This window comes from Malania oleifera, chromosome 10 (assembly GCF_029873635.1).
Source record: "Malania oleifera isolate guangnan ecotype guangnan chromosome 10, ASM2987363v1, whole genome shotgun sequence".
Classification (NCBI taxonomy): domain Eukaryota; kingdom Viridiplantae; phylum Streptophyta; class Magnoliopsida; order Santalales; family Ximeniaceae; genus Malania; species Malania oleifera.
This window is the reverse complement of record NC_080426.1, coordinates 89264331-89288889: the sequence shown is the minus strand read 5'-3', so window position 1 is coordinate 89288889 and position 24559 is coordinate 89264331. Positions and strand designations below refer to the sequence as shown.

The following is a 24559-nucleotide window of genomic DNA, read 5'->3' as shown; positions in this document are numbered from 1 at the left end:
GACCCTTGAGGGAAGTGTAAGCGTTCCAAATTACATTCTCCAGAGGGAAAGTAGAAGAGGTCACTGATTTCAATAAATACATTAGAAAAGATTTAGATGTGAAAGTAGTAACTTTTCCATTACCACGCTATCCCATTTTGCGATCCAACCATAATGTTAGATTCCAATCCTATGAAGTGTGGTCCTACTCTTTGGGTTTGGGAACATGTGGCTAACACATCATTCCCTTGTTATGTTGTGTGAAGTTTGTCAAGTTTAGGGTTGGTAGGGTTTTGATATTAGGAGCATGGTGGCTAAATTGTGACCCAGATTGTGCTGAAACTATTAGATCATATGTGGAATTGTAAATTTGCAGAATCATGGTATGATCAGTTTTTGTAACTGTTAGATTACCACTTTACCTAAAAAGTTAAGTTATTATGTTGTGGACCAACAACGTATATCAAGCTTTGACACTCCCCTACACATGTAGACTGACAGCATGTGGAGAGATAAACACACGATATATAACACCCATTACAGGGAATATAATGATTTTTTTTCTTTAAACACCATATAATAAACATGGGCAACAAGACTAGAACTCAGGACCAGGTAACCAGCTCTGTTCCATGTTAGATTACCACTTTACCTAAAATCTTAAGCTGTTAGTTTGTTGACCAATAATAAATCAAGTTTTAATCGTAACATCATAAGATCCTACAAAAATTTATATGTTTTCCGCTTTTTTCTAAATTGCTTGGACCACAACTTTGATGTTTCTCCTATAAAACTTGTACAATAAATAGGCAACCTAAAAAATGATTTTGTTTAATTAATCAATACTGCATACAAAAGCACGAATAGTGTGACTCAATTTGTGGACAAAATTGTCCTTTCCCTTTGGAAGTAAAACAAATCATGTTTTAAGATAAAATTTAATATCATTAAGATTAACAATAAAATAAGCTTCTAAAATATAAATATTAAAAATAAAACCATAAATTTAGAAGTATTTTTCTGATGACAAAAGTCAAATTTGTTTCTCATTATCAACAATTCACTAATTGACCATTAACAAAAAAAATTGTATTTATAAAGATGTTAATTAGTGAATTACAATAGGGGTGAGCAAACGGTCGGTTCGGTCAAATTCGGGTAATTAACCGAATTAACCGAAAAATTCGGTTAAATAAAAGCATTAACCGAACCGACCGAATTGGTCACAGAAACCGAACCGGACCCGACCGAATTACCCGAACGGGTAATTCGGTTAACCATTTAAACCGATTTTATTTAAAATTGATTATTATACAAAATTGGGTTACTGGGTTACTGGGGTCCGGCCGTCCGGGTTTGCATGGCGAGCTGGTGGGCCGGTGGCTAAGAGTCTGAGACGCTGAGGACTCTGGAGAACCGAGGCGCCGAGCTGCCGAAGACGACGAAGAGGCCAGAGGGGATTTGTTGACTCCGACTCTCCGAGAGGTGATCCGATGAGTCGATGACTCCGATGGAGAGGCCTGAGAGTTCCGGCCTGTGGCTGTGCGCCGCGCGGGGCAGATCGGCACTTGGCAGAGTGCAGAGAAATTGAGAAACCGAGTCGCCCGAGCCCGACGCCGACGGCCCCAACTGCCCTATTATAAATTATATTAAAAATATAAAGTATTAGTAATTCGGTTAATTGGTTAACCGATATTTTTTTAACCGTTAACCGAACCGAAACCGATTAACCGAAAATTTATAGATTTTTAACCGAACCGACCGAACCGGATTTTTTACCCGAACCGAACCGGCCAATTTCGGCCGGTTAATCCGGTTAATTCGGTTTTCACCGAATTATGCTCACCCCTAAATTACAACTCACATATATGTTTAACTACTTCTAAGTAATTGTTATTCATATGTTATACCATGTTAATTAGCTTATAAATTAAATAAAATAAGGGCGTCCCTGGACCACAAGGCTCCTTATTTTGAGAGGATAGGGGAAGGGTCATCATAGTGTGTGCAGCCTTACCCCTACTTTTATATAGAGAAGCTGTTTCCTTGGACTCAAACCCATAGCCAACCTGTCACAAAGGAGCACCTTAGCATTGATCCAAGGCCCGCACTTAGCATAGAAATTAAATAATATTTCAAAATTCAATAAATAAAAAAACATGATTCACAAGCATGAGATACAAAGGATTAATATTATTCCTATAAGGAAACTAATTTTTTTATTTATAAAAGATTAAATTTTATGTTACCGATTGAAAGAAATTAAAATAAAATTGTCATATATTGAAAATTTCATATGCAACATATGCATTTTATAAAAATTAAATAACTACAAAATCTCATGAAAATGATAATTTGTTTTAGATAATGAAACAAATCTATTAAAAATAAGACATAATTACAATAAAATGAGCATAAGAAATCCCCCAATAAAAAGCACAAAAGAAAAGGGGAAAAAACTAATAAATTACATCATAGCTACTTCCTAATCCCTTTGAATGTCAGGTGCTGGTAGCAAAAGACCCCCCAAAACCCCAAAATAATGAGCCCAAAAAGAAGCAAGAAAAGTAACTTATTCCCAAAGCAATCTTGGAGAAGTATTTGGGTCTTTAAAAACTCTGGCATTCCTTTCCAGCCAAAAACATTGTAGTCCCAAATATCCTCTCTCTTCTTCCTGAAATCCCAACACTTAACTTTCAAAATCCTAAATTGTAGATGGAGCCACCCAGTACTCACCATAGTATCAAAACAAATTGTTCCACATGCATCTTGCTACCATACACTGAATGAACAAATGACTAATAGTCTCATTGCATAGCATGCAAAATATTTGGATTCAGGGCTATGTAAGGCCTCTTTTTTTGTAGCATGTCATTTATGTTGATCTTGTTAAAAATTAAGGTCCAAATGAAGGCTTGGACTTTAAAAGGAATCTTTGCTATCCAAACAGCTTTATACAAGAGAAGGGGCTAGGATTTGTGGATTTTATGAGATTGGAAAAAAAAAAAAAAACTTTGAAGAGAGAATGCAGAAAACCCAATTCTTCCAACATGTTCTTCAACCAGACAAGTTCATAGGTAGTGTGGACCATAGCTCTATTCTGATTCAACACTTGACCTTGCCACCACAGCTTGTTTCTTACTTTTCCAAGAAACCAAATTACCATCAACCAAGATATAGTACCCAGTGGTGGATCTCCGATCGGAAGGCGATCCAACCTAATCTGCATCTGTATATCCATGGATATAAGTGTGACCCTGATCACGATATAAAAGACCTCTCCTAGGTGCACCTTTGAGATATTTCAAGATACGAATTACTGCATCCCAATGACTTGTCCTCAAAGAATCTAGAAATTGACTCACAACACTTGTTGCAAAAGATATATCCGGCCGAGTAATTGTGAGATAATTCAACTTTCCAACAAGTTTGTGGTATTGTCCTGGATTAGGTAGCAAATCACCTATATTCAACATTAACTTGCTGTTAGGATCCATGGGTGTATCAACCGGTTTAGATCCCAACAAGCTAGTTTTCATCTAACATATTAGGAACATACTTCCTTTAAGGGGCAACAGTTCCAGTATGAGATCTCAATACTTCTATACCCAAGAAGTATTTTAATTGTCCCAAATCTTTGGTCTGAAACTTAGTCTGTAGAAAAAGTTTGAGGCTCTGAATACCTTTATCATCATCACTTGTAATAACAATATCATCCACATAAACAACAAGAAGGATCCTACCCGATGAAGATGATGATAAAACATGGAATGATCCACAACATACTGTCGAAGACCAAACTCAAGTACTACAATACTAAAATGACGAAATCATGCTTAGGGACACTATTTTTTTAAAACCATATAAAGCCTTATTGAGCGACACACTAAGCCTCATTCCCTTTGAGCAACAAACCCTGGTGTCCATATAAATTGCCTCCTCAAGGTCCACATGCAAGAATGCATTTTTCACATCTAACTGATGCAAAGGCCAGTGACAAGTAGCCGCCAAGGAGATAAACAGACGTACTGATGTAAGTTTGGCAATTGGAGAAAAAATATCAGAATAATCCATACCATACACCCGAGTGTATCCTTTAGCAACAAGACGGGCCTTGATGAGCCACAAAACCATCAGGGTTGATTTTACAGTTTAAACCCAACGACAACCAACCGTAGACTTGTCAGGAGGAAGAGGTACCAAGTCCCAAGTACCATGGTTAGGTAAACCATTCATCTCTTCAACCATAACATCCCTCCACCCTGAATGGGCTAAGGCTTCCGAAATAGATTTAGGAAGTATAGTAGATGATAGAGCAGTGACAAAACAATAATAAGAGGGTGATAAGGAGTCATAAGAAACATAGTTGGAGGTTGCTGTTGAGTACATGGGTGTTTACCTTTCCGAACACCAATAGGAGGATCAACATCATGGGACGTATGATCATCAGACGAGGAAACCAAAGGCATGGTAGTAGAAGCTAGAGGAGACTCTTCCTTGGGGCCGCCGTCCTGAATGCACTTTCAAATTAGGATGATCATGGCGATGAGAAGGTCTTGAACTACATGGAGACTCAGATGGTTGGTTGGGCAAGGACAACAACATAGAATCTGGAAGATTAGACAAAGGAAGAGACTCATTGAGTTCAGAAGCGCTCAGTGGCTAGGTGTAACGCCCCGAACCCGAAACTAGGGTCCAGAGTGTTATACGAAATATATCTCCGATATATCTCACCTATATCTGATATCATAATACTTGATTCTATATCAATTACGTAGCGGAAATAATAACATATCCTCAATAAAATATACTAGAGTTTCTATACCTATATACATCTCAAAACATAACTCAACATCCAGTATTCACAAACATCCATATACATCTCTGAAAACATAAATATATTACAACCCAAAAACATAATCAAAGTTTATACCCTCTCTTTCTACAAAAATGCTACAAAAGCCCCGAGCTCTCTAAGCTAGATCCCGTGAAGGTCCTGAAAAAAAATAAGTTCAACTATCGGGTGAGACACGTCTCAGTAAGGAAGGAATACATTAAAACAGTGTGTGGCCAACATGAGATTTGTGTAAAATATAAATATACATTCATTGTTTTCAAATGAAAACATAATTATAAAACCATTCTCTGTTCCTACTCAAACATATGTAGGGTATTTTACCAACAAGAGTTCCCAAGGATTGGGGTGATTACCTGCCCATACAAGTAGCACCCCTCTGTTATGATACTTTAAGCAACCTACGGTCACAATTAAAGCATATCAGGGCACTTACCTTACTCAATAAGCCCTTAGATTGATTAGTTTATCTCGTACTCACACATTCATGCAAAAGTTTACCGGCAGAAGTTCCTGAGAATAGAGAAGATTACCTGCCCATATAAGTAGCTTTCCTCTGTCCTAACGCGTTATGCAGCTTACAGCTACATCTGATACCTATCAAGGCACTCCCCTTTCTCAGTAAGCCCTCGGGCGAAGAGTATACCCCGCCCCAAATACATGTAATAATACCATATATAATACATTTCTTCTTTACTCTATATCTGTTATTTTCGTATCATTCATTACATTCATATTCATATTCCATATTTCTTATAATCTGTTTCCATATCATTCTTGTCCATTTCATTTCCATTTGCCAGTTTCCATATGATTCCTACCCATTTCATTTCCATTTGCCAGTTTCCATATCAATCATGGTTAAAATAACAATTATGCTTTTAGAACTCTCTATACCGATCAAAGATCGTAGTCATGCTTTTGCCCCATGACGGGTTGTGCGGCCTGAAGGCTGAACTGAACTTTGGTTGGCCTACTAGAGCTAAATCAACCACATTCTACTGTTTGTAGGTACGATTAGTTGCTCCCACACTCGTCTAGACCCCAAGGGGACACTACCCTTCCCAGCACAATCGACCATCCCGTCTCCACACTCTATCTAAGACGTGTGGGTGCACTAGTTCCGCCAAATATATCCGCAACAGTATTGTGCCCATTTTCCAGTTTACCAGAGTTCTCAAACCATACATTGCCATTTAACAATTCCAAACACATGCATAATAAACCATAACCCATTTTGATTCTCCATACATTTCCAGTATTTCCTGCATCTTACACATATATCATAGTTCAGCATAAAAATTTCCTTTTACTCATGCCACACAATTTAACAACATATAACCATACGTTTACTAAAAATAAGCCAACCATAATCATCGTTAATTCACTAAAAATATACATTAAATTTCTTATACAATTATCCAGAAAATCTGCCATTTTATCTTTCCTTTTTCGCAAATATAACTAGTATCACAGCCCTAGGCTCAGAGATTTACCATTTAAGTAGTTGGCTTTTCAGAACTCACATGAAAATCATATACATATACACATAGATTTTCCATTTTTACTGGATAATTTCACAAAAATTCCTGATTTAATATATTCCCCTTACCTGCTTTTTTGAACTATGCCAACAGGAATCCCAAAAATGATGCCTGTGGCGCTCATTCGAACCCTGGATCAAAAACCTTAGTTTAATCAGATAAACCCAAAATAACCTACTATTTCAGTACTTTCTCAACTTAGAAACCTCAAATAAACATTTAAACTCCAAAAATTAGGAATCCTAACTCTTACCTCAATTTTGGAACGTTTCCCGAAAAGCCCAGTTTAGAAATCTGCTCCGCTAGATGTGTAGAGAAACATCCCTAGGACACTGTAGCAGTCTCTATTTGTCAATTCAGGCTGAATCCAGGCCGGATTTGAAGAGCGAAGGCAGAGGAAATGGTTTCTAGAGAGAGAAAATGAAGGAAAATATGTTTTCTTTGCAGAGAAGCAACCTTGGTTCCTTTTATAGACGATATTGCCATGTGGATTCGTTGATGAGAAGACATGATTCGTCGATGAACCACAGAAGGGACTTCGTCGACGAGAGGATGCGTTCGTCGACTGAACTTAAAATCCGAAATTCTCTTACTCGGGATCTCTTCGTCAACGAGGGACTGAACTTCGTCGATGATCCCATGTAGAATACTTGTTGACGAGAACAAGATATTCGTCGACGAGATCTGCTGTTTTCTTTTCAAAATTTCCCCTTTTTCCCTTTATCCTCTATTTATCTATCCCATTTATTATTTTCCCTAATTATTTAATCATTATAATTTTCCGGGTCTTTACACTGGGTGTAGTAAGGTGTAGACTCAAAGAAGGTAACATCAGCAGAAACAAAGAAGCAATGCAGCACAGGACTATTACATTGATTTCCATTTTGAGTATACGAGTAGCCCAGAAAGACACATTTTATAGCATGAGGATCTAACTTATCCACCCCAGGAGTTAGTTGATGAACAAAGGACACATGCCCAAATATACGAGGATGAAGAGAAAATAAAGGTGAATTAGGAAAGAGAATGGAATAAGAAATTTTACCACGAAGAACAGAGGGCAGCATTCTGTTGATCAGATAACAAGCAATAAGTACAACATCACTCCAAAACACTTTAGGTACATGCATTTGATAAAGTAAAGTGCAAGTGATTTCAAGAAGATGTCTATTTTTCCACTCTGCAACCCCATTTTGTAGAGGAGTGTGGGCACAAGATGATTGATGCACAATACCAAATTGAGTCATATAAGTAGTGAATTGTGCGTTGGAAAACTCTTTAGCATTATCACTTCGAAGTATTCAAATTGGCAAACCAAGTTGAGTCTTTAGTTCAGAACAAAAGGCGCAAAATACATGAAATAACTCAGAACTATCTTTTATTAAATATAACCAAGTCATTCTTGAATAATCATCCACAAAGGTTACGAAGTGCTAGAAACCCAACTTGGACATGATCTTATTAGGACCTTCTACATCTGAATGAACTTACATAGAAGGGCTTGCAGCCCATTTATTAACCCAGGTAGCGAAAGAAACACGACAGTCCTTTCCCAACTGACAAGACTCATAATCGAGACTAGACACAGAACTCAAACTAGGAACAAGACATTTTAACTTTTCCAGTGAAGGATGACCCAAGAGACAAGTGGAAAGGTGTGGCAAGCGGTAGAAGGAGATAGCGGCTCAAAGTGAGAGAGTCCATCAGCTTCACGTCCTCCTTCAATCCTCTTCTTGGTCTTCAAATCCTGAATAATCACAGAATCAGGGAAGAATGTCATTGAACAAATCATGGATTTGTAATTTTGCTAATGTAAATAAGAATGAAAGGAAATTGGGAATATATAAAGTGGAATGAAGAGAAATAGAAGAAGTGGGATTAACAGTCCCAATTCCCTTGACTGTAGTAGTGGATCTAATAGCAAGAATAACACAAGGTAAATTTGCAGGATATTGAAGAGTGGAGAAAAAGCTAAGTATACTTGTGATATGATTAGTGGCAGCGGAGTCTATGACCCAAGGACTAGGATGAGAAGTACTGGATGATAGGCATGCTGTGTGATTACCTGTTTGGGCAAGAGATGCAATGGAAGAGAAGTTTGTTGTGACGATTGATATTGCTGGAACTTGGAATGCTCTTCCTCTGACATAGGGACAGTACGTTGCCCCCCACTAGACCCCAAAGGCGAGGAGTCGGTGGTGGTTGCATTGGCTGCCCCCAAAGGTGTGAAGTTACCGGTGGCTGCATTGGCAACACTTGAAGGTCTGCTGTGAAGATCCAGTACTGCTCAATAATTATGATTATTCCAACCACAATGAGTGCACTTGCGAGGAGTACCTCTGCCTTGTCCGTCTCTACCACTATGACTACTTGTACCACCCTGATAACTTTTGTGGCTATTTGGTAGAGAACTAGAATCACTCTGTGTAGCATATACTGCCCTCTCAGAGCCAGATGCAAGAGCAGGAGAACGCGTGCTAAAGGAAGCATGAAGGACATGAGAATAAACATCAGCAAATGATGGCAACTCGGCTCTATTCTGGGACCGAACTGCCTCAAACTGAGGTTTCAAGTCTACTAGAACAAGAAGAACTGTCATCTACTCCCTATTCTTCTGCATCTTACGAACGTCAGCAATTATAGGTTGCACGACGTTAAGCTCCTCATGAATACGCTTCATCTCTGCAAAATAATTTGCAATGCTCCTATCTCCTTGTTGTAATTGAAAGTACTCCTGGTATAAATCATACATATGTGTAATGTTACTAGAGTATAGAAGTTTGACATAATCCCAAATCTCCTTGCACGTATCTAGATGCATACACATCCGTGCAATCTATGGCTCCATCGAATTCGATAAAAGGGAAAAAATCAAGTCATCTTCCTGAACCCACACATCTTTTCTCTTCTCATCAAAAGAATCGTATTGGAGCAAGTGGTCAGATTTCCCTAATCCTACTAAATAAATTCAAACAACTTTAGACCATTGAACATAGTTCTTTCCATCTAACTTTTGAGTTGTTATTTGTGGCAGCGATTTAGGAAACAAACTTTTGGGATTCATAGATCCATCCTAACACTCACAAATCAGCAATCACACCAAAAACATGAACAATGAAAACTAATCGGGAAAATCACAAACTATGTGAAGCACCGACACAACAACGGATGAGGTGAACAACTCACCAATGGATATAGTGCTGCCACAGCACCCACAAATCAGAAACACCAAAAACATGAAGAACAATCAATAATTGGAACAATCACAAACCATGTGAAGCACCGACGCAACCACGGACAAGGTGAACAACTCATCGATTGATATAGCACTGCCACAGCCTCACAACTGAACGTATGAATGCTGCCGCAGCGCCAAAAAAACTCACAAGGAAGCCTGCACAAATGCTGAACAGAAATTAACGGAATACCGCAAGTGCATGGTTGAAAAAGGTTGAATTTTTGGGCAAAAAACGGGCCTAACAGCTTGATAATATAGTCTAAAGGAGGAATCGGAGCGTGGCAGAAGGAAACAAAAAGACAAAAATGGCCAGAACTGCTCTCACGCGCTGGCGCATAGGGTCGGCCCTGTCGGCCTTTGGCTGGTGCTGCGGTGCCCCCCAGTGATGGGGTTTTGTGGGGTGGGTCGTCAGAGGGGGGGGGGGGGGGTTTCTGATTATGGGTATATGGTTGGTTTTGTGATTTAGTATGGGATGGAGGTGGATTAGGGAAGAACAGCTGCGGGACTGGTGTTTTCGGGCGACGGCTGAGGGAAATAGGGTTTAGATAGGATCATGCTCTGATACCATGTTAAGATTTGATTAAAAATGAATGACCTAACTTGAATATAGGTCTCTCCATCTATTTATAATGCAAGTTTAAATACATTCTAATGACAATAATACCCTTACTAACTCTCACTATTAACATACTAACACACTCAATAATAATAATACTAAAAGACATGTATAACCTCTAACAGTGACTTCTAAAGAAATGAAAATCCCAAGAAAGAATGCCACCCTCAAAAGAATAAAAATCTGAAATTGTTGCATTGTGAACAGTGGAAAGTCTAAATAGACGCGACACCAACAACTCCAAGGAAGACTCACCAACCCATATGTGTTCCCAGAATTGAATTTTATCCCCATTACCTGCTTTAGGGGGCATTTGTTTCATTTGAATAGTCTTTGAATAGAGGCTGTGTTTGAACTGATTTACTAAATAAGTGCACTGGTTAGACATCAAAGTGTTTGGTGGCTGTTCTGAATTTTCTTAAAATTGCTCTAATGGAATTAGGCATGGAAATAAGTCTGTTTTGGATTCAGATGTCCCTTTTCCAATTTTATCACTTAGAAAAATGAAAATGACAAAAAGCTCAATACCCAAGTTATTGAAATTAAAATAATAAATTTTATTTTTGCACAACAATAAATTATATTATTTTTTATCTATAATTATTAATTAAATATATGACAAGAAAAATATAAAATTTAGCTTATGTAATTTTTTATTAATTTTATCAAATATTTATGCTCCTAAGCTTAGAGAATGTTAAAATTGGAAAACAACACATATTTAGATATTGGATACCAAACAGTTAAAATAATTTTGATTTTAAATTTAATGACCGGTTCAAGTTCAATTTAGAACTGGTTCACAAAATCATATTTGGTTTTGGAGTTTAGCACTTAACACTAAATTTTACCAAACGATTCCTTAACAATTGAGAGGAAGAAAAGACTAGCAACCTAGGAGACAAACTTCCAAGGACTCACTTGAGTGGCATTATCACTCCTTTTGGAATCCCATCTATTCTTATGTTTTCCATATTTACTCTTTATTACTGTGTGCCGTGGGTAATCAGATTCGAAGGGAAGCCTCCATAACCATTTCCCTATTAAGGATATGTTCTTAGAAACCACATTACTAAGCCCCAAACCCCCTTTGACCTAGGCCTCTTAACAACATACCAACAAACTAAATGGTACCTTTCATTTTCACCAACACCCGATCACAAAAAATCTCTCATAATCTTTTCCAACTTCCCATCCACCTTTAGAGGGAAATAGGGAATTTTGTAAAGGGATAGAAAATAAATGGGAATATTAGCTAAAGAGGCACTAATGAGAGTGATTTTACCCCCTAGTGAAAGATAAGCCCTCTTCCACTCCTCTAATCTTTTCCTCACTCTCTCAATCGTAGGGTCCCAAAAATCATTCGAGTTAACCCCTGAAGTCAGACCAAGATAGGACAAAGGCCAAGCCAAAGACTCGCAACCTGCTAACAACAACAACAACAACAACAACAACAACAAAACCAAGCCTTAGTCCCACTAAGTGGGGTCAGCTATATGAATCCTTTTCCGCCAATTTATGCTATCATGGACTCGCAACCTGCTAAAGATCTAAAAATCTCAAGCTCCTTACTACTCAAATTAATACTAGCTATACCACTCTTAGACAAATTTTTCTTCAGCCCCGTGGTTTTCTAAAAAACTCTAAGCAAGGTAATAACCTTATGGAATTTCATTGCATAATTTTCAAGGGACAAGATAGTATCATCAGCAAACTAAAGATTAGAGACCTCCACACCTTCCCCTCCTATAGACAGACCACTAATAACCCCCAAGTCCTAGGCACGAGAAATCATCCTGCTATGAACATCAACAACTAGAGTAAACAGGAAAGCGGAAAAGGGTCTCCTTGCCTTTATCCTCTTGAAACACCAAACCAATCCTTGGGCTGCCCATTAACAGTCACCAACATATTAATAGAGCTGAGACACTCTCTTATCCACTTGCACCAAAGATTCCCAAAACCTTTTTTCTTCTTAACTTTCTTCAAAAAACCCCAATTGACTTGTCATATGCTTTTTCAAAAACTAATTTAAAAACCACTCCCTTTTTGCCTCTCATCTTACATCCTCTACCATCTTATTTGCTTTCAAAACTGCATCCAAGATTTGTCTATCTTTCACAAAAGAAGATGGGCTGAAGACACCGTATCCCCCAAAACCTCTCTCAGCCTCCTCAAAAAAACCTTAGAAAGCACCTTATAAACACTAGGAACCAAACTAATAGGCCTAAAATCCTCCACCCTCTTGGACCTATAATTTTTTTTGGGATGAGAGCAATGAAAGTAGAGTAGATGCTCTTACACACCAGCCCTCCCCTATGAAACTCCTGAAAAAAACATCATAATGTCACGTTTCACTACTTCCCATCAATCCTGAAAGAAAGCCACTGTAAAGCCATCAGGACTTGGTGCTTTATCTTCATCGATATCCAACACTGTCCTTCTAACTTCCTCCGGATCAAAAGGTCTCTCTAACCACTTAGCTTCCTCAACCCCAATTGGACTCCAGTTTAACCCATCCACCATTAATCTATTCTACACTCGTCATTATACAAACCTTTAAAAAAGTTGGTGATCTCTTTCCCAATTTGCTTATTATCTTTCACCACCCTCCCTGCCTCTACCTCTAACTCCTTAATAAGACTTTTCCTCCTTCTCCCATTGGACACCCTATGAAAAAGCCTAGAATATTACAGTCTCCCTCTCTTACCCAACTAACCCTCGACTTTTGGCAACAACTTTGCTCTCCCCTCAACAAAAGCACCTCAAGATCGTTATTAAGGAAAACTCTTTTCTTTCTATCTTTCTCCCCCTAAAGGCCACACTCCTCCAATATATCCAAATTATTTGCCTCCTCCAAGATATTGTTTCTCTCTCCTTAATATCCCCAAACACATATTTATTCATTCCCTCTGTGCTAATATCCATTTGGGCCTTAAAAGAACCCAAATCTTCTATCCCTGTTTTCAACACTTGGCAGTAAGTTGCTCTGCCATTATTGGACCTATATTTTGTTGGTTTAGGCCCACTGAAATTGTTCATTCTGGACCAATTAAAGTTAGGCCTGCCATAGTTATTCCTATTGGACCATTTAATACCTTCGTCCCTTCTAACCATACTAGACTTGACCTGAAAAATCTTCCCGTGTATTTATGTTCGTTACTTTGATGATACCAAGAATTCTAGTGCTGAAAGAATCTTCCCTGTAATTAAACCCATTATGTTGTTGAATCCCGTAATTCTAGCGCTGAAAGAATCTTCCCCTGTAAATATGCCCATGTTGCTGAATCCCAGAATTCCAGTGCTGAAAGAATCTTCCCCTGTAATTATGCCCATTATGTTGATGAATCCTAGAATTCCAGTGGTGAAATCTCTTTCCACTCCCCCTATTCAAGGTATGGTCAATCCCTCTGGGAATAGATTCATTCCTTTCCTGATTGCCTTCACTGGAGTTCCTCCCTCTTTTCTGATCTTTGCTGGAAATGCCCTCTTCTCGCAGGTCTGTGACTGTCCCCAAACCTCTGTCAGAATGCTTGTTCCCACTGAAAATCTGATTGGTATTCCCAACCTTTGCCTGTGCATTTGTTGATCCACAGTCCAAACAACACATTATCGGTCATCATTGAAGCTCAAGCTTTTGTTTTTCTTGTTTTCTTTAAATACTTTGATTATATTGAAAAACTTTTTCCGTCCCACTGCCCCCTCCCTTCTGATATGCAAAGCATCTGTATCACACCTCTGTTTGGGATCCTTTCCAAGAATAAGAACCGACTGAAGCTGTTAGCTCTTAACCAAAACATGAAGAAGTGGTTTGGAGCTTTGAATGTCTTGACCCAAGGATTCTTTGTTTTTTAAAATAGGAAGTTATGCAACTGTTCAGAAAGCCAGTTCCTTTCCTCTCTTGTTAGGAAGATATGAAAGTTTTGGCTTCCATTTTTCTCTGAAACTTTGAGCAAGTCACCATTATCTGCGAATGAGAGCAGCTTCTTGCATAATGAGCAATTGATCTCCCCCATTCTTCGAGACCGACAAAACCTTGTTCAACGTGATGGCAGAAGAAAGGTTTTTGCCGGAGAATCAGAATCGCAGAGCAAGTCTGGAGAGTCAAAATTGTGAATAAATTTTGACAGTGGAGAGGATAATAAGCAACTTCAACGGCAAAGAGTAGAATCAGAATCGAGAAGCAGCTTTGATTGCGAATATATTTCATTGGTCGTAATCTTTTCTTTTCTATTGCCTTAGAATCAGATCGCGAAGCAACTTTGATGGTTAAGAGGAGAATTAGAATCGCAAAGCAACTTTGACAGCAGAAGCTACCTCATTACGAATATAACTGATTCAAGATTCTATTGTTGCTAAAATAGTGGAATTTGACAGTTCACTATTCAAATTGTATGCACAAGAAACTGTTACCAACTTATTCTTTGAAGAAACAACTATTAGAACCAGCACAGATGCAGAGATACTTAGGGGATCAAATTTTGGTGGCTTTGGGTCAACATATTGAGGGATGAACTCAATTTCTTATGTCCAATTTGAACCTCCCTAGGGCGCAGTTGAAATTTTGACTAAAGAGGAGGTTTCAAGTGCTCACTTAATACTATCAATCAAAAAATGATAATATATATTACATATTGTTTGTTAAAAAAATATTCTTTTAGAAAATAATAGTTTTAACATTTTCAAAGTACCTTATACATGTCTATCCCCATGTCAACATATTATGTTTATACATGTCTTTCGAGATTTTATAACTATCATCTATGTACCTAGTCGAATAGTTTAATGTGCATATACATATAGTTATATTGCAACTCAATACTAAATTTTTTGAACTTTTTTCACATCAAGAAGAATTTTCTTATGTGATATATCAATCTATACTATATAACTTTTATTTTAAAATTTGAACTGCAAGAGAAACATGGTCTATTAGTAAATATATTATAAATATTAAATAAAAATAAATTTGATAAGTATAATTATGAAAAATGTTTTTAATTTGTTTAAAATGCGCATAAACTAATACTAGATAACTATATTACAAGGTTATAAAAATTAAGAACTAAATTTTTTTTAATGTTATTAATTTTCTTAAAATGCACATTAACTAATACTAGATACTCATTACAAGGTCATGAAAATAAGAACTAGAAATTTTTTATAAGGATATCATGTCCATGTCATGCTTGCCCCATTCGTCATGCCAATACTTCAGCACACATCTGACAGAGTAATGCTTCATTGAAATGTTTATAGTTTTGAAAATTTATTTTTAATACTTAACACTTTGACACTTTTCCCTCAACACTTGAACACCCTTCCAACACTTGTTTTCATAATATGTTATAGACATATAATAATATATCATAATATGAATTTATATCATTTGATTTATGAAACATGATAATTACAAAAGAATGCTACAACTTTAATGCCACATTTGGAACTTGGAAAACATTAGGGAAAGGAAAGGGAAATATAAAGGAATAAACTTTTTCATGTTTAGTTGTCAAGGAAAGTGAGAAAGAAAATAAAATATACAAAAATCTAATGAAAACAATGACAAAAAATTATTGACATTTTCAATACAAAAAGTCATATATTGGGAATTTTTAAAACATTAAAAAGAATGAAGAAGATGCATTGTATATATTACATTTTTTATGTGATGCCTTATAAAAATAAGTTTGAATATTCATACTTCTATTTACAAACTCAAATATGATATTTTATTATTAATTTATTTTGAAAAGCATTTGAACTATATTATAAATTATTTAATATATTACTTAAAAATACCATTTGCAACATATTTACTAGTATTAACAAAATTATTAACTCATGAATTTATTTTTGTGCTTTGTTGCTCACCAAGTTCTTCAAACATTTTAACATTAATACACTAACACATTTAATGATACTAATGATGATGACAATGATGATGGTGCACGATGAAGGCATTGATGATCTTAATGATATTGATGAGGCAAATTATGGTTTAAATGATGACATTAATGTGGAGAAGCCAGCTTGATGGTATTGACTTGTTATTCATTTGAACTGCTGAGGAGTGAGTTTCTTAGTTTAGAGCACTTACTACAAAGTTACTAAGTTTTATAATATGGAAAATTTTGAAAAAATAGCATATAGATACTTTTTGATGCTAACTTTTATGTTGTTGGTAGAATCTTATGATGCTTTAACTGGTCCTGCAATCAGATCATGCTAGCCTCCTAGCAATTCTACTATGATCCCAATTTCAACAACCTTGGTTATGAGTAAGTGGAAGTTGTGAAGGTAAAGCTGAAGATGAAATTTTGGTGATCCTAATGAGACGTAGAGGAGTATTTTTTTAGAGATTAAGGGTATTGATAAGTTGGAGGAGTGTGGGTTGTTGGATGATGAGGATAGGGCTGAAAAGGTTCAGTTGTGAAATGATTTGGAAGAGACTCTCATTAGGGGGCGATATTTTAAGTAGAAACGTAAGTGTTCACTGAAGTGGATCAATTATGTTAATTGTAATTCTTGGTGGTTCCATAGGGTTGCTGATTGCAGAAGAGGGAGAATGTCATTTAGGAGTTAAGAGTTGGATTCTAGTGCTATGCTTTGAGTTTAGAGGCAAATAGATGAGGAGATCAAAGACTTTATAGGGTGTTTTTTATTGCGGAGGTTCAAGTTAGGTTGGAGGGTAAAGCTTGTTAGTTGGAGAGGCCAAAAAGTTCTTTAAAGAGGAGGGTCAAGTAAGTGGGTTTAGGGTCCAGATGATTTCACTACTGCTTTTTCCCAAACTAGTTGTGAAGTTATCGTGGTGATCTTATGGGAGTTACTCATGAGTATCATGGCAATGTCTCGTGGCTGGGACAAGTGTGAATTCTACATTTTATTGCCCTTGTTTGTACGATTGCTCGTAGGAGGTGAAAGATTCTAGGTTCATTAGTTGAGTTACTAATCTTTAAATAATATTTTACTGGGAGTGCTTTTTGGCTGCTCAAGAGAGGTTTTTGAGAATACTATCTCTGATGCCCACTGCTTTCATTCAAGACAGGATGATTCTTAATGCTGCATTAATGAGGTGATAGATTATTCTAAGAAGGGTAAAAGGGAGGCTGTTTTTAAATTAGTTTAGGGTAAGTGTAGGATAGTGTCTTGGGATTTTCCAAATAGAATTTTTGGGAGGAATGTTTTTGAGGTGGTTTGGAGGAAATTGGTTAATGTTTGCTCATCTTCCACTAAGATATATAATCTTGTTTATGGGCAACCTAAAGATTGTTTATAGCGTCTAAAGGGCTTTGTCAAGGGGATACTCTGTCTCTGTTCTTATTTAGAGTAGTGGCTGATGTTTTGAAAAAATGGTTTCACAGCCTCAAGGACTCGGTCATTAAGGTTAGGGGCTTATGATTGGTAGAGATAGAATTTTTTTTTGCAGACGCCACTATTTTTTTTTTTTCCAATTGATATGTGGCTAAATTTTAGAAAGTTCTTACTTTATTGAAATTTTGGGCAAAAAATTTTGGTTGAATACTAGTATTGCTAACAGTGGCATAACAACAGTTAATTTGAGTTTTTTTTGGGGTAGTGGTGTGTTGAGGAATTTTGTTCCTTAAGTCATTATTTTGTTCTATCTTGGCTTTTAACCTATTTAGATCTTTGTTGAAAGAGAGAAAGGAAGAGCTAGTGATATAATCCTAGATCAGTCAGTCTTTGGGATCCTGTAGCAGAGTGTGTGGATAAGAGATCAGAGGGTTGGAAGATGACCTATACTTCTTTTTCTTTCTTCTTTTGGGGTCTTTTGAGTATTCCTATTTATTATTTCTCTTTAAGAATCTTGTGGCCAAGAAGGTGCAAAAGATGAATAAAAATTTTATTTATTTATTTATTTTGTGGGCGGGGTGGGAGGGGGGGGGGGGGGGAGGATTGGGTGTGTGGGTTGGTGCAGGTGATTGTAAGAGGGATCTCTTAGTTGGGGCAGTCGATAATAGATTTTAGTTGGAAAAGGTTTGGGTCTTGAAAATGTGGTGTCTAAAATCATTTCTTTAGTGGGGAACAGGTAGTGGAGACAGTCTTTTGTAACCGATTATTGGCGGAGAGCTATAAATAGTATGGTCCTTGTCGTAATGGGTGGATGTCCAGGGACACGTTACTCATATGGGTCCTTGGAAATTTATTTCCCAGATTTCACACCTTGGGTGATAGCACTTTAATTTATTCTTGGGAGGCTCCTTGGTTTAGACATGGTTCTTTCGCTCTGTCTGCTTTGTGGGTGAATTTATGAGGGGTGAAGTTTAGGGCTATGCTAAGAGTGAAAAAGGAAAGTCTTGTTGTAGCTTGCTCGCTGTACTATTCTTTGGGTTCTGTGGAAGGAAAGGAATAGTATAATTTTAAATATCTATTTACGCCTGCTATGTCATTTTGGAATAGAGTAGTTTTTCTCACTTCTTTCCTGGTTCTAGCTTTCGGGGTGTTTTGAGGCATTTCTTTGATTGACATGCTAAGGGATTGGAGAGCAGTTCTTCTGTAATTTTTTTGTTGTTGGAGGATATCATGTTCTACTGTCTCTGTATTTTTTTCTTATTTTTTCTCAATTATGTTTTTTTTTTATATTGAAAAAAAATAGTTGATAATTACCAAGCTGTTGATTAGTTAAAATGAAATAAATATATATAAGCACCAGTTTTGGGGCTTCCCCTTCTCTGCCCCATTTTACCTTTTCACATTTTTTTTTTTTAAACTTGCTCTGATGATTGTGTTTGCTTAGTTTATCTTCTCATTCTTCTCCCTTATTATTATTATTATTATTATTATTATTTTTTTTTTTGGGGGGGGGGGGGAGAGGGTGTTGGTGTGGGTGTGTACATGTATGTATATTCCTAAGTTACAAATTCATCTTTTATTGGATAAAATAGAAGAATTTTCAAAGACAAAACTATCATTTACTATATATATCTTAAGCTAGGTGAATGCTTGGAAAGACTATTCTATACCTATTGTGTTGCACAATTGGGGGGTCACTTGGGTAGTTGAGGACTAAGGAGGGGGGGTTTGATTTTGTTCATGTGCAACAATGCACAGGATTTTAATCCCAAACATAGGTTGACAAGGATTCACTGTATAATGATCCATTCTCCTTGGTTTTCAGTTTACTGTCTTTTCTCTTTTTCTCCCTTTCTCATTTGGTTTCTCTTTATCTCTCTTGATAGGCTTATTCAAAATTATGGAGGAAAATCTCCTCAGGTCTTTGCAGATGAAAAAATCTCATCTGAACTGTGCTTGGAGAAGATTGGGGAAGGGGGTTTATTTCATTTGTGGAGAAAGCTCAAAATAAGAATGGGTGTATTAGGGTTACTTTTATTGGCTGCTGGATGGATTTGCAACTGTTTATCATTGGGGTTTTTGAGATTGGAGCATTTCAATCACCACAGGAAATTTGGGAGGATTCATTACTGGGTGGCAACCAAATCTAATTGAAGAGGTATGTTTCTTTAAATGGGTTTGCACCTGAGTGGAAAGCTCAAATGGAAAGAGTTTCACATGAATGGAAATGGTTTCTTCATGTTCATTCTGGGGGGTCTGAATTGGGGGAGTCAACAAAGTTTTGTTGGAGGTATGAAGTCAGTGATCTTTTGGAAGATGGCAGACCATTCTTAACACTCAAGCACAAGTCTATATCCGGTTAATAATGTTTGTCAGAGATGGAAAATTGTGACGGTTGGATTATCCAAATTAGGAACTCATCAGGATGGTGTTGCATCAACTGCGAAGGAGTGGCGCTGGTTTGTGATGGTCTTGTGGCAGCTGCAGGTATTGGGGGTCGGGGGTTTGTGAGGAAGTGGGTGATGTGCATGGATCCGAGTGGGATGGTGTGGGCTTGGAATGGCCTGTGCTAGGTTTTATTAATTTTACCTGCTTGTGGGTTCATCACCTGGTAACTAGGGGCCTGGTTTTGAGTAACAAAGGTCCTGGTTCACTTAAGATTGCAGGTGCATTTGAAGCCAAGCCTTTGGCAATCACTGTCAGGTTTTAAAGAGTAAACAAGTCTAAACCTTGTGCTGCCTCAAAATTGAGAGAGCCCCAACTCATAAGTTTAATATTTGGGGTTTACATTCCTGATATGGGAGACCCAGTTGTCGGCAGGGACAGCAGTTCAGTGCCACAGCTAAGAAATGTTAAGTTCAGACCAACAGACGAAGGAAGTAGGTTGCTAGGCATCAGGATTAAAAGGATGGATAAAGGGCTGGAACAGTTTCATCATCCTCTAGGTTGTGGGGGCTGATTCAAAGGTCTGGTAGATTTTCTCTTCAGCGATTTAGATGTGACCAGATTTAGGGATAAGATGTTCGAGCAGTGATGGGTTACAGTGTGACGAATCTAGGCTCTTAAAAGTTCTGGATGGGCTTGTTGATGATGGGACTCAAAAATGCAATGATGGTGGCCAGAAATCTCTTAATAGTGTTGAAAGAAAGTTCCTTGGCTGGGTCTAGCAATGCTGAGACTCAGCTTAGGCCAACGAAGTTAGGTTTTGAAATGCGCGTGGTCTTTGAAGAGCAATGCCTTCACCCAGAGATGTGAATGGGGAAAGCTTTGAAGAGGAATAATGTAAGTTACTCTTTTGTAGAGGTTCTGATGGAAGCAAGAGAAATGGGGTGATGAATCAGTGAAGAGTAGTCTAATAGTAGATTTGAGCCTATAACCATTTATTATTGTATGAATTTCAGAAACAGATGGTTGTGAATTGAACTCTTCCAACTTTGAGGATCTCGTTTCCCATGTGTTAGAGACACTTACACCAAGTTTGGAAGGAGTGAAGGTATTAATAGTAATGTTAGCTAGAAGGGTATGGTATCTTGTCTACCTCTGTTTCTCTAGAGGAAAAAGATCAATCAAAAAGATATTGAAGCTCAAGAGCTCGATGGATAAATTTGGTCTGGTGCTGTCTGCACATGGAGGAAAAGAAGTTGGATTTTGGCTTGTGGTGGGGGCAAGATGGAAAAAAGGCAGAGATTTGGCGAACCTAAGTTGCTCTATAAAAAAATATGATGGAAAAGGGATTCTTGAATTGATTGCTTTAGTTTTTTTTTTTCCCCAATATTTTTGACGTGTTGCTGTCTGCACAAGGAGGAAAAGAAGTTGGATTTTGGATTGTGGTAGGGGCAAGATGAAAAAAGAGAGTTGGCGAACCGAAGTTGCTCTATAGAAAAATATGATTGAAAAGGTTTGGAAAGGGATTCTTGAACTAATTGCATTAAATTTTTTTTTTTCTTGTCCATTTTTAGCCTTGGCCAGTTCTTATCCTTCTCTATCATCTACCTTCTTTTTGTTTGTGAAATTTTCTTTTTTAAAGAAGGAATCGACACAAAGAAATAGGCGGATATGATGTGTCTTCTTTCTTTCTAAGAAGAATGTGGTTTCAACTTATTATGTTGTTTGAATAGTGACTTCTGAAAGAAATTTTGGGTTCCATGATGGCAATGAGAATACTACATATGGTTCCAAATTAGAAAAACTGGACAGAAGGAAGACAATTGGTTCCTCCAATTTAAATTTGGCATTATATCTTTGTTATATGTTGTATATAGAAACTCATCTTTATCTATCACCTTCCCCCACCCCCCCCCCCTCCCCCAAACAAAAAAAAAAAACATTTTTTTTTTCAAAATCAGAATATTAAGTTTCATGTTTTGGTATGCTCAAATAATGTTGTCTGTACATTTTTTCTTGTTCATTTGATATTTGTGCTCACCTATTGGGTTGGAAGTTGTTTATCTAGGTGACAACCTAAGACCATACTTCAAAGCCCAAATTAAACCTCTCTGTGTGCCTTTTCTTACCTTGACTAACCCTCAAACTATTTTGCCTTGACTAACCCTCAAACTATTTTGTGTGGTCATTTATATTTGGTTTTCCATATTACCTATTTGTCACAGCCAAATTTCTGGAGAGACCCTAAGATGGCAATAGAGAATGCATATCGCTCCACTGATACATTTATCCTAGAAAACTCTATGCAATTAGGAACTGGTGGTTCAACAGCAGTAACCGCAATTGTTATTGATGGCAAAGACTTATGGGTGGCAAATGTTGGTGATTCTAGAGCTGTAGTGTGTGAACGGGGATCTGCGAATCAACTCACTGTGGACCATGAACCACATCATGAACGGAGTAGGATAGAGCAGCAGGGCGGCTTTGTGACTACCTTACCTGGTAAAATTTGTCGTCTTTTCACTTAATGGATATTCACTATTCTATATGAAATTTTAGCAAGTGGTGTTAAAATCCCAAGTGTATAAGAAAGGTAGCAAATATCTTATTGTTTCCTGTTGTAATTTTAGGTCTGGATTTCTTTCATGTAGTGGATAATGTGTATCCATATAAATGACACCAAATAATTGAGATAAAGATGTAGTAGCTTTTCTGCTTGTTGTAGAATGGACAGCCCTAAACCCTATTGAATAATTGAGATAAATGACAGAAAATAATTGCGATAAACATGGTCAATTCTTTCAGTGGTTGTTTGGATACTTAAAAGTAATAACGTTATTTCAGGTGATGTGCCCCGGGTTAATGGTCAACTTGCAGTTGCACGAGCTTTTGGGGATCAAAGCCTTAAAGCACATTTAAGTTCAGAGCCTGATGTGAGACATGTGCCCATAGACTCAAGTATAGAGTTTGTTATATTGGCAAGTGATGGCCTGTGGAAGGTTAGTTGTCATAGTATCTTATTGACAACTTTTTCTTTTCTTTTTCTTTATCATTCATCTTATTTTTTGATTGCTATGTTGCATCCCTCATTTCCAATTGTTAACCATATATTTATATATTGTTTACCTATTTTCTAGTAGCCTAGGCATTTGCAAGTAAGTGAGAGTTCAACATGATATTAGAGCTTTGGTTTTGTAAAGATTTTGGGTTTGCCTCTCGTTGGTCCTGTATGTATTTTGTCATATGTTATTAGTTTTCTACTTCAGGTGTACTGGACCTACATGTTTGTGTTTGGGCTAATGTCTGTTAGTGGTTTTTTTTTTTTACATGTTGGTTCATTTCCTAACAAATTAAGCTTTTGTGGGCCAACTGATAATTTAATATCAATGTTGTTTATGTGAATCTATTTGCTTTGAAAACACTATTAAATTGTGTTTTAAAATATTGAGAAGTGATTGTATTATTTTTATTTCTTTAAATTTCATCCATTTGTTTTTGACGATGAGTGTGTGTATACCTTTTTTTTTTGAAGGGGGGGGGGGGGGGGGTGGAGGAATGGGTTCAAAAATTATGGTAAAGATTTTTCTTAGAAAATTATCTTTATTCTATTGCTTGCCCTCCAAAATTTAATAGAGTGGCCATTTGGTTCCTAACCTTTCAATTAAACCAAGTTGAAGAAGTTGGTCATTTAGTTTGTGAGGGTGGTTTTACTGTGGTTCTAGCTAAACACGTCATAAAGAAATAGGAGGGGAGAGTAGCTGTTGTAGCACAGCAAGGGAAGAGGGGGGAGAGAGAGAGAGAGAGAGGAGAATATAAGAATAAGAAGAAGAGGGAAGAAGTGTGAGCGTGAGAGATAAAAGGGGTTGTTTTAACCTTTTTTTTTTGGGGAGAGGTGGACCAAGGGAGGGGCAGGAATTTCAAATTACAACTGCTAGATAATCACTCAATTACTCAAAACTCCAGTATTTATAATAAACCAACTCTGAAAACAAAGAGAAAACTGAAAACTACAAGTGCCTATATCAGTTTCGACTCTTCTCCTGGGGGCCCACCTGCCTACAATTCGGACTAAATCTATTGGGCTTAGGAGCCTAGAAACCCTCAAACCCATTATTTGGTATCAACCTTTAAATAGCATTAAAATGATTTACCCAATTTCTAGTTTAGTGTTGTTCATCAATTCTCTCTTGGCACTAAATCTCCACCCCAGTTGGGGAAAGGACAAAGGAAGCTATTGCCATGTGACGAATCATCTTGCTTCCTAAGAAATAAGCCAATGAAGTGCTTTAGCTTAGTCAATGGAAGATCTTGGGGTTGCATTAGTTTGTACTTCTTTGATGGAAAAGTGATATGAATTTTCAAAGACAATGATGCTTAACCATCCTTTCAAACAAAATTCACACTGCACTATCTCTAAAGTTAAACCAAGAGAATGTCACACTGCACTATTTTTATAGTTGAACCAATCTTATAGTTAAGTAGTCTCAATAAACAATGTGCACCTTCAAGATGGGATTGTTCACCTGAGCCATCTTGTATAGTTGAGGGTATGACAACCTTTGAATTTAGCTTCTTCACGACTTCTCCTAATATGGTTGAGGGTATGACACTACCTTTGGATTTAGCTT

The 24559-nt window shown here is 37.2% G+C and overlaps 1 protein-coding gene across 1 annotated transcript in view; it reads left to right on the top strand.

Moving 5' to 3' along the window:
* Positions 1-24559, top strand: part of LOC131166033 (probable protein phosphatase 2C 44) — a 44110-nt gene that overhangs the window by 4103 nt on the left and 15448 nt on the right. The window contains exons 3-4 of the mRNA XM_058124254.1: positions 22157-22433; positions 22776-22930. Of these exons, the coding sequence (XP_057980237.1) occupies positions 22157-22433; positions 22776-22930 (432 nt within the window). The remainder of the gene's footprint in view (positions 1-22156; positions 22434-22775; positions 22931-24559) is intronic.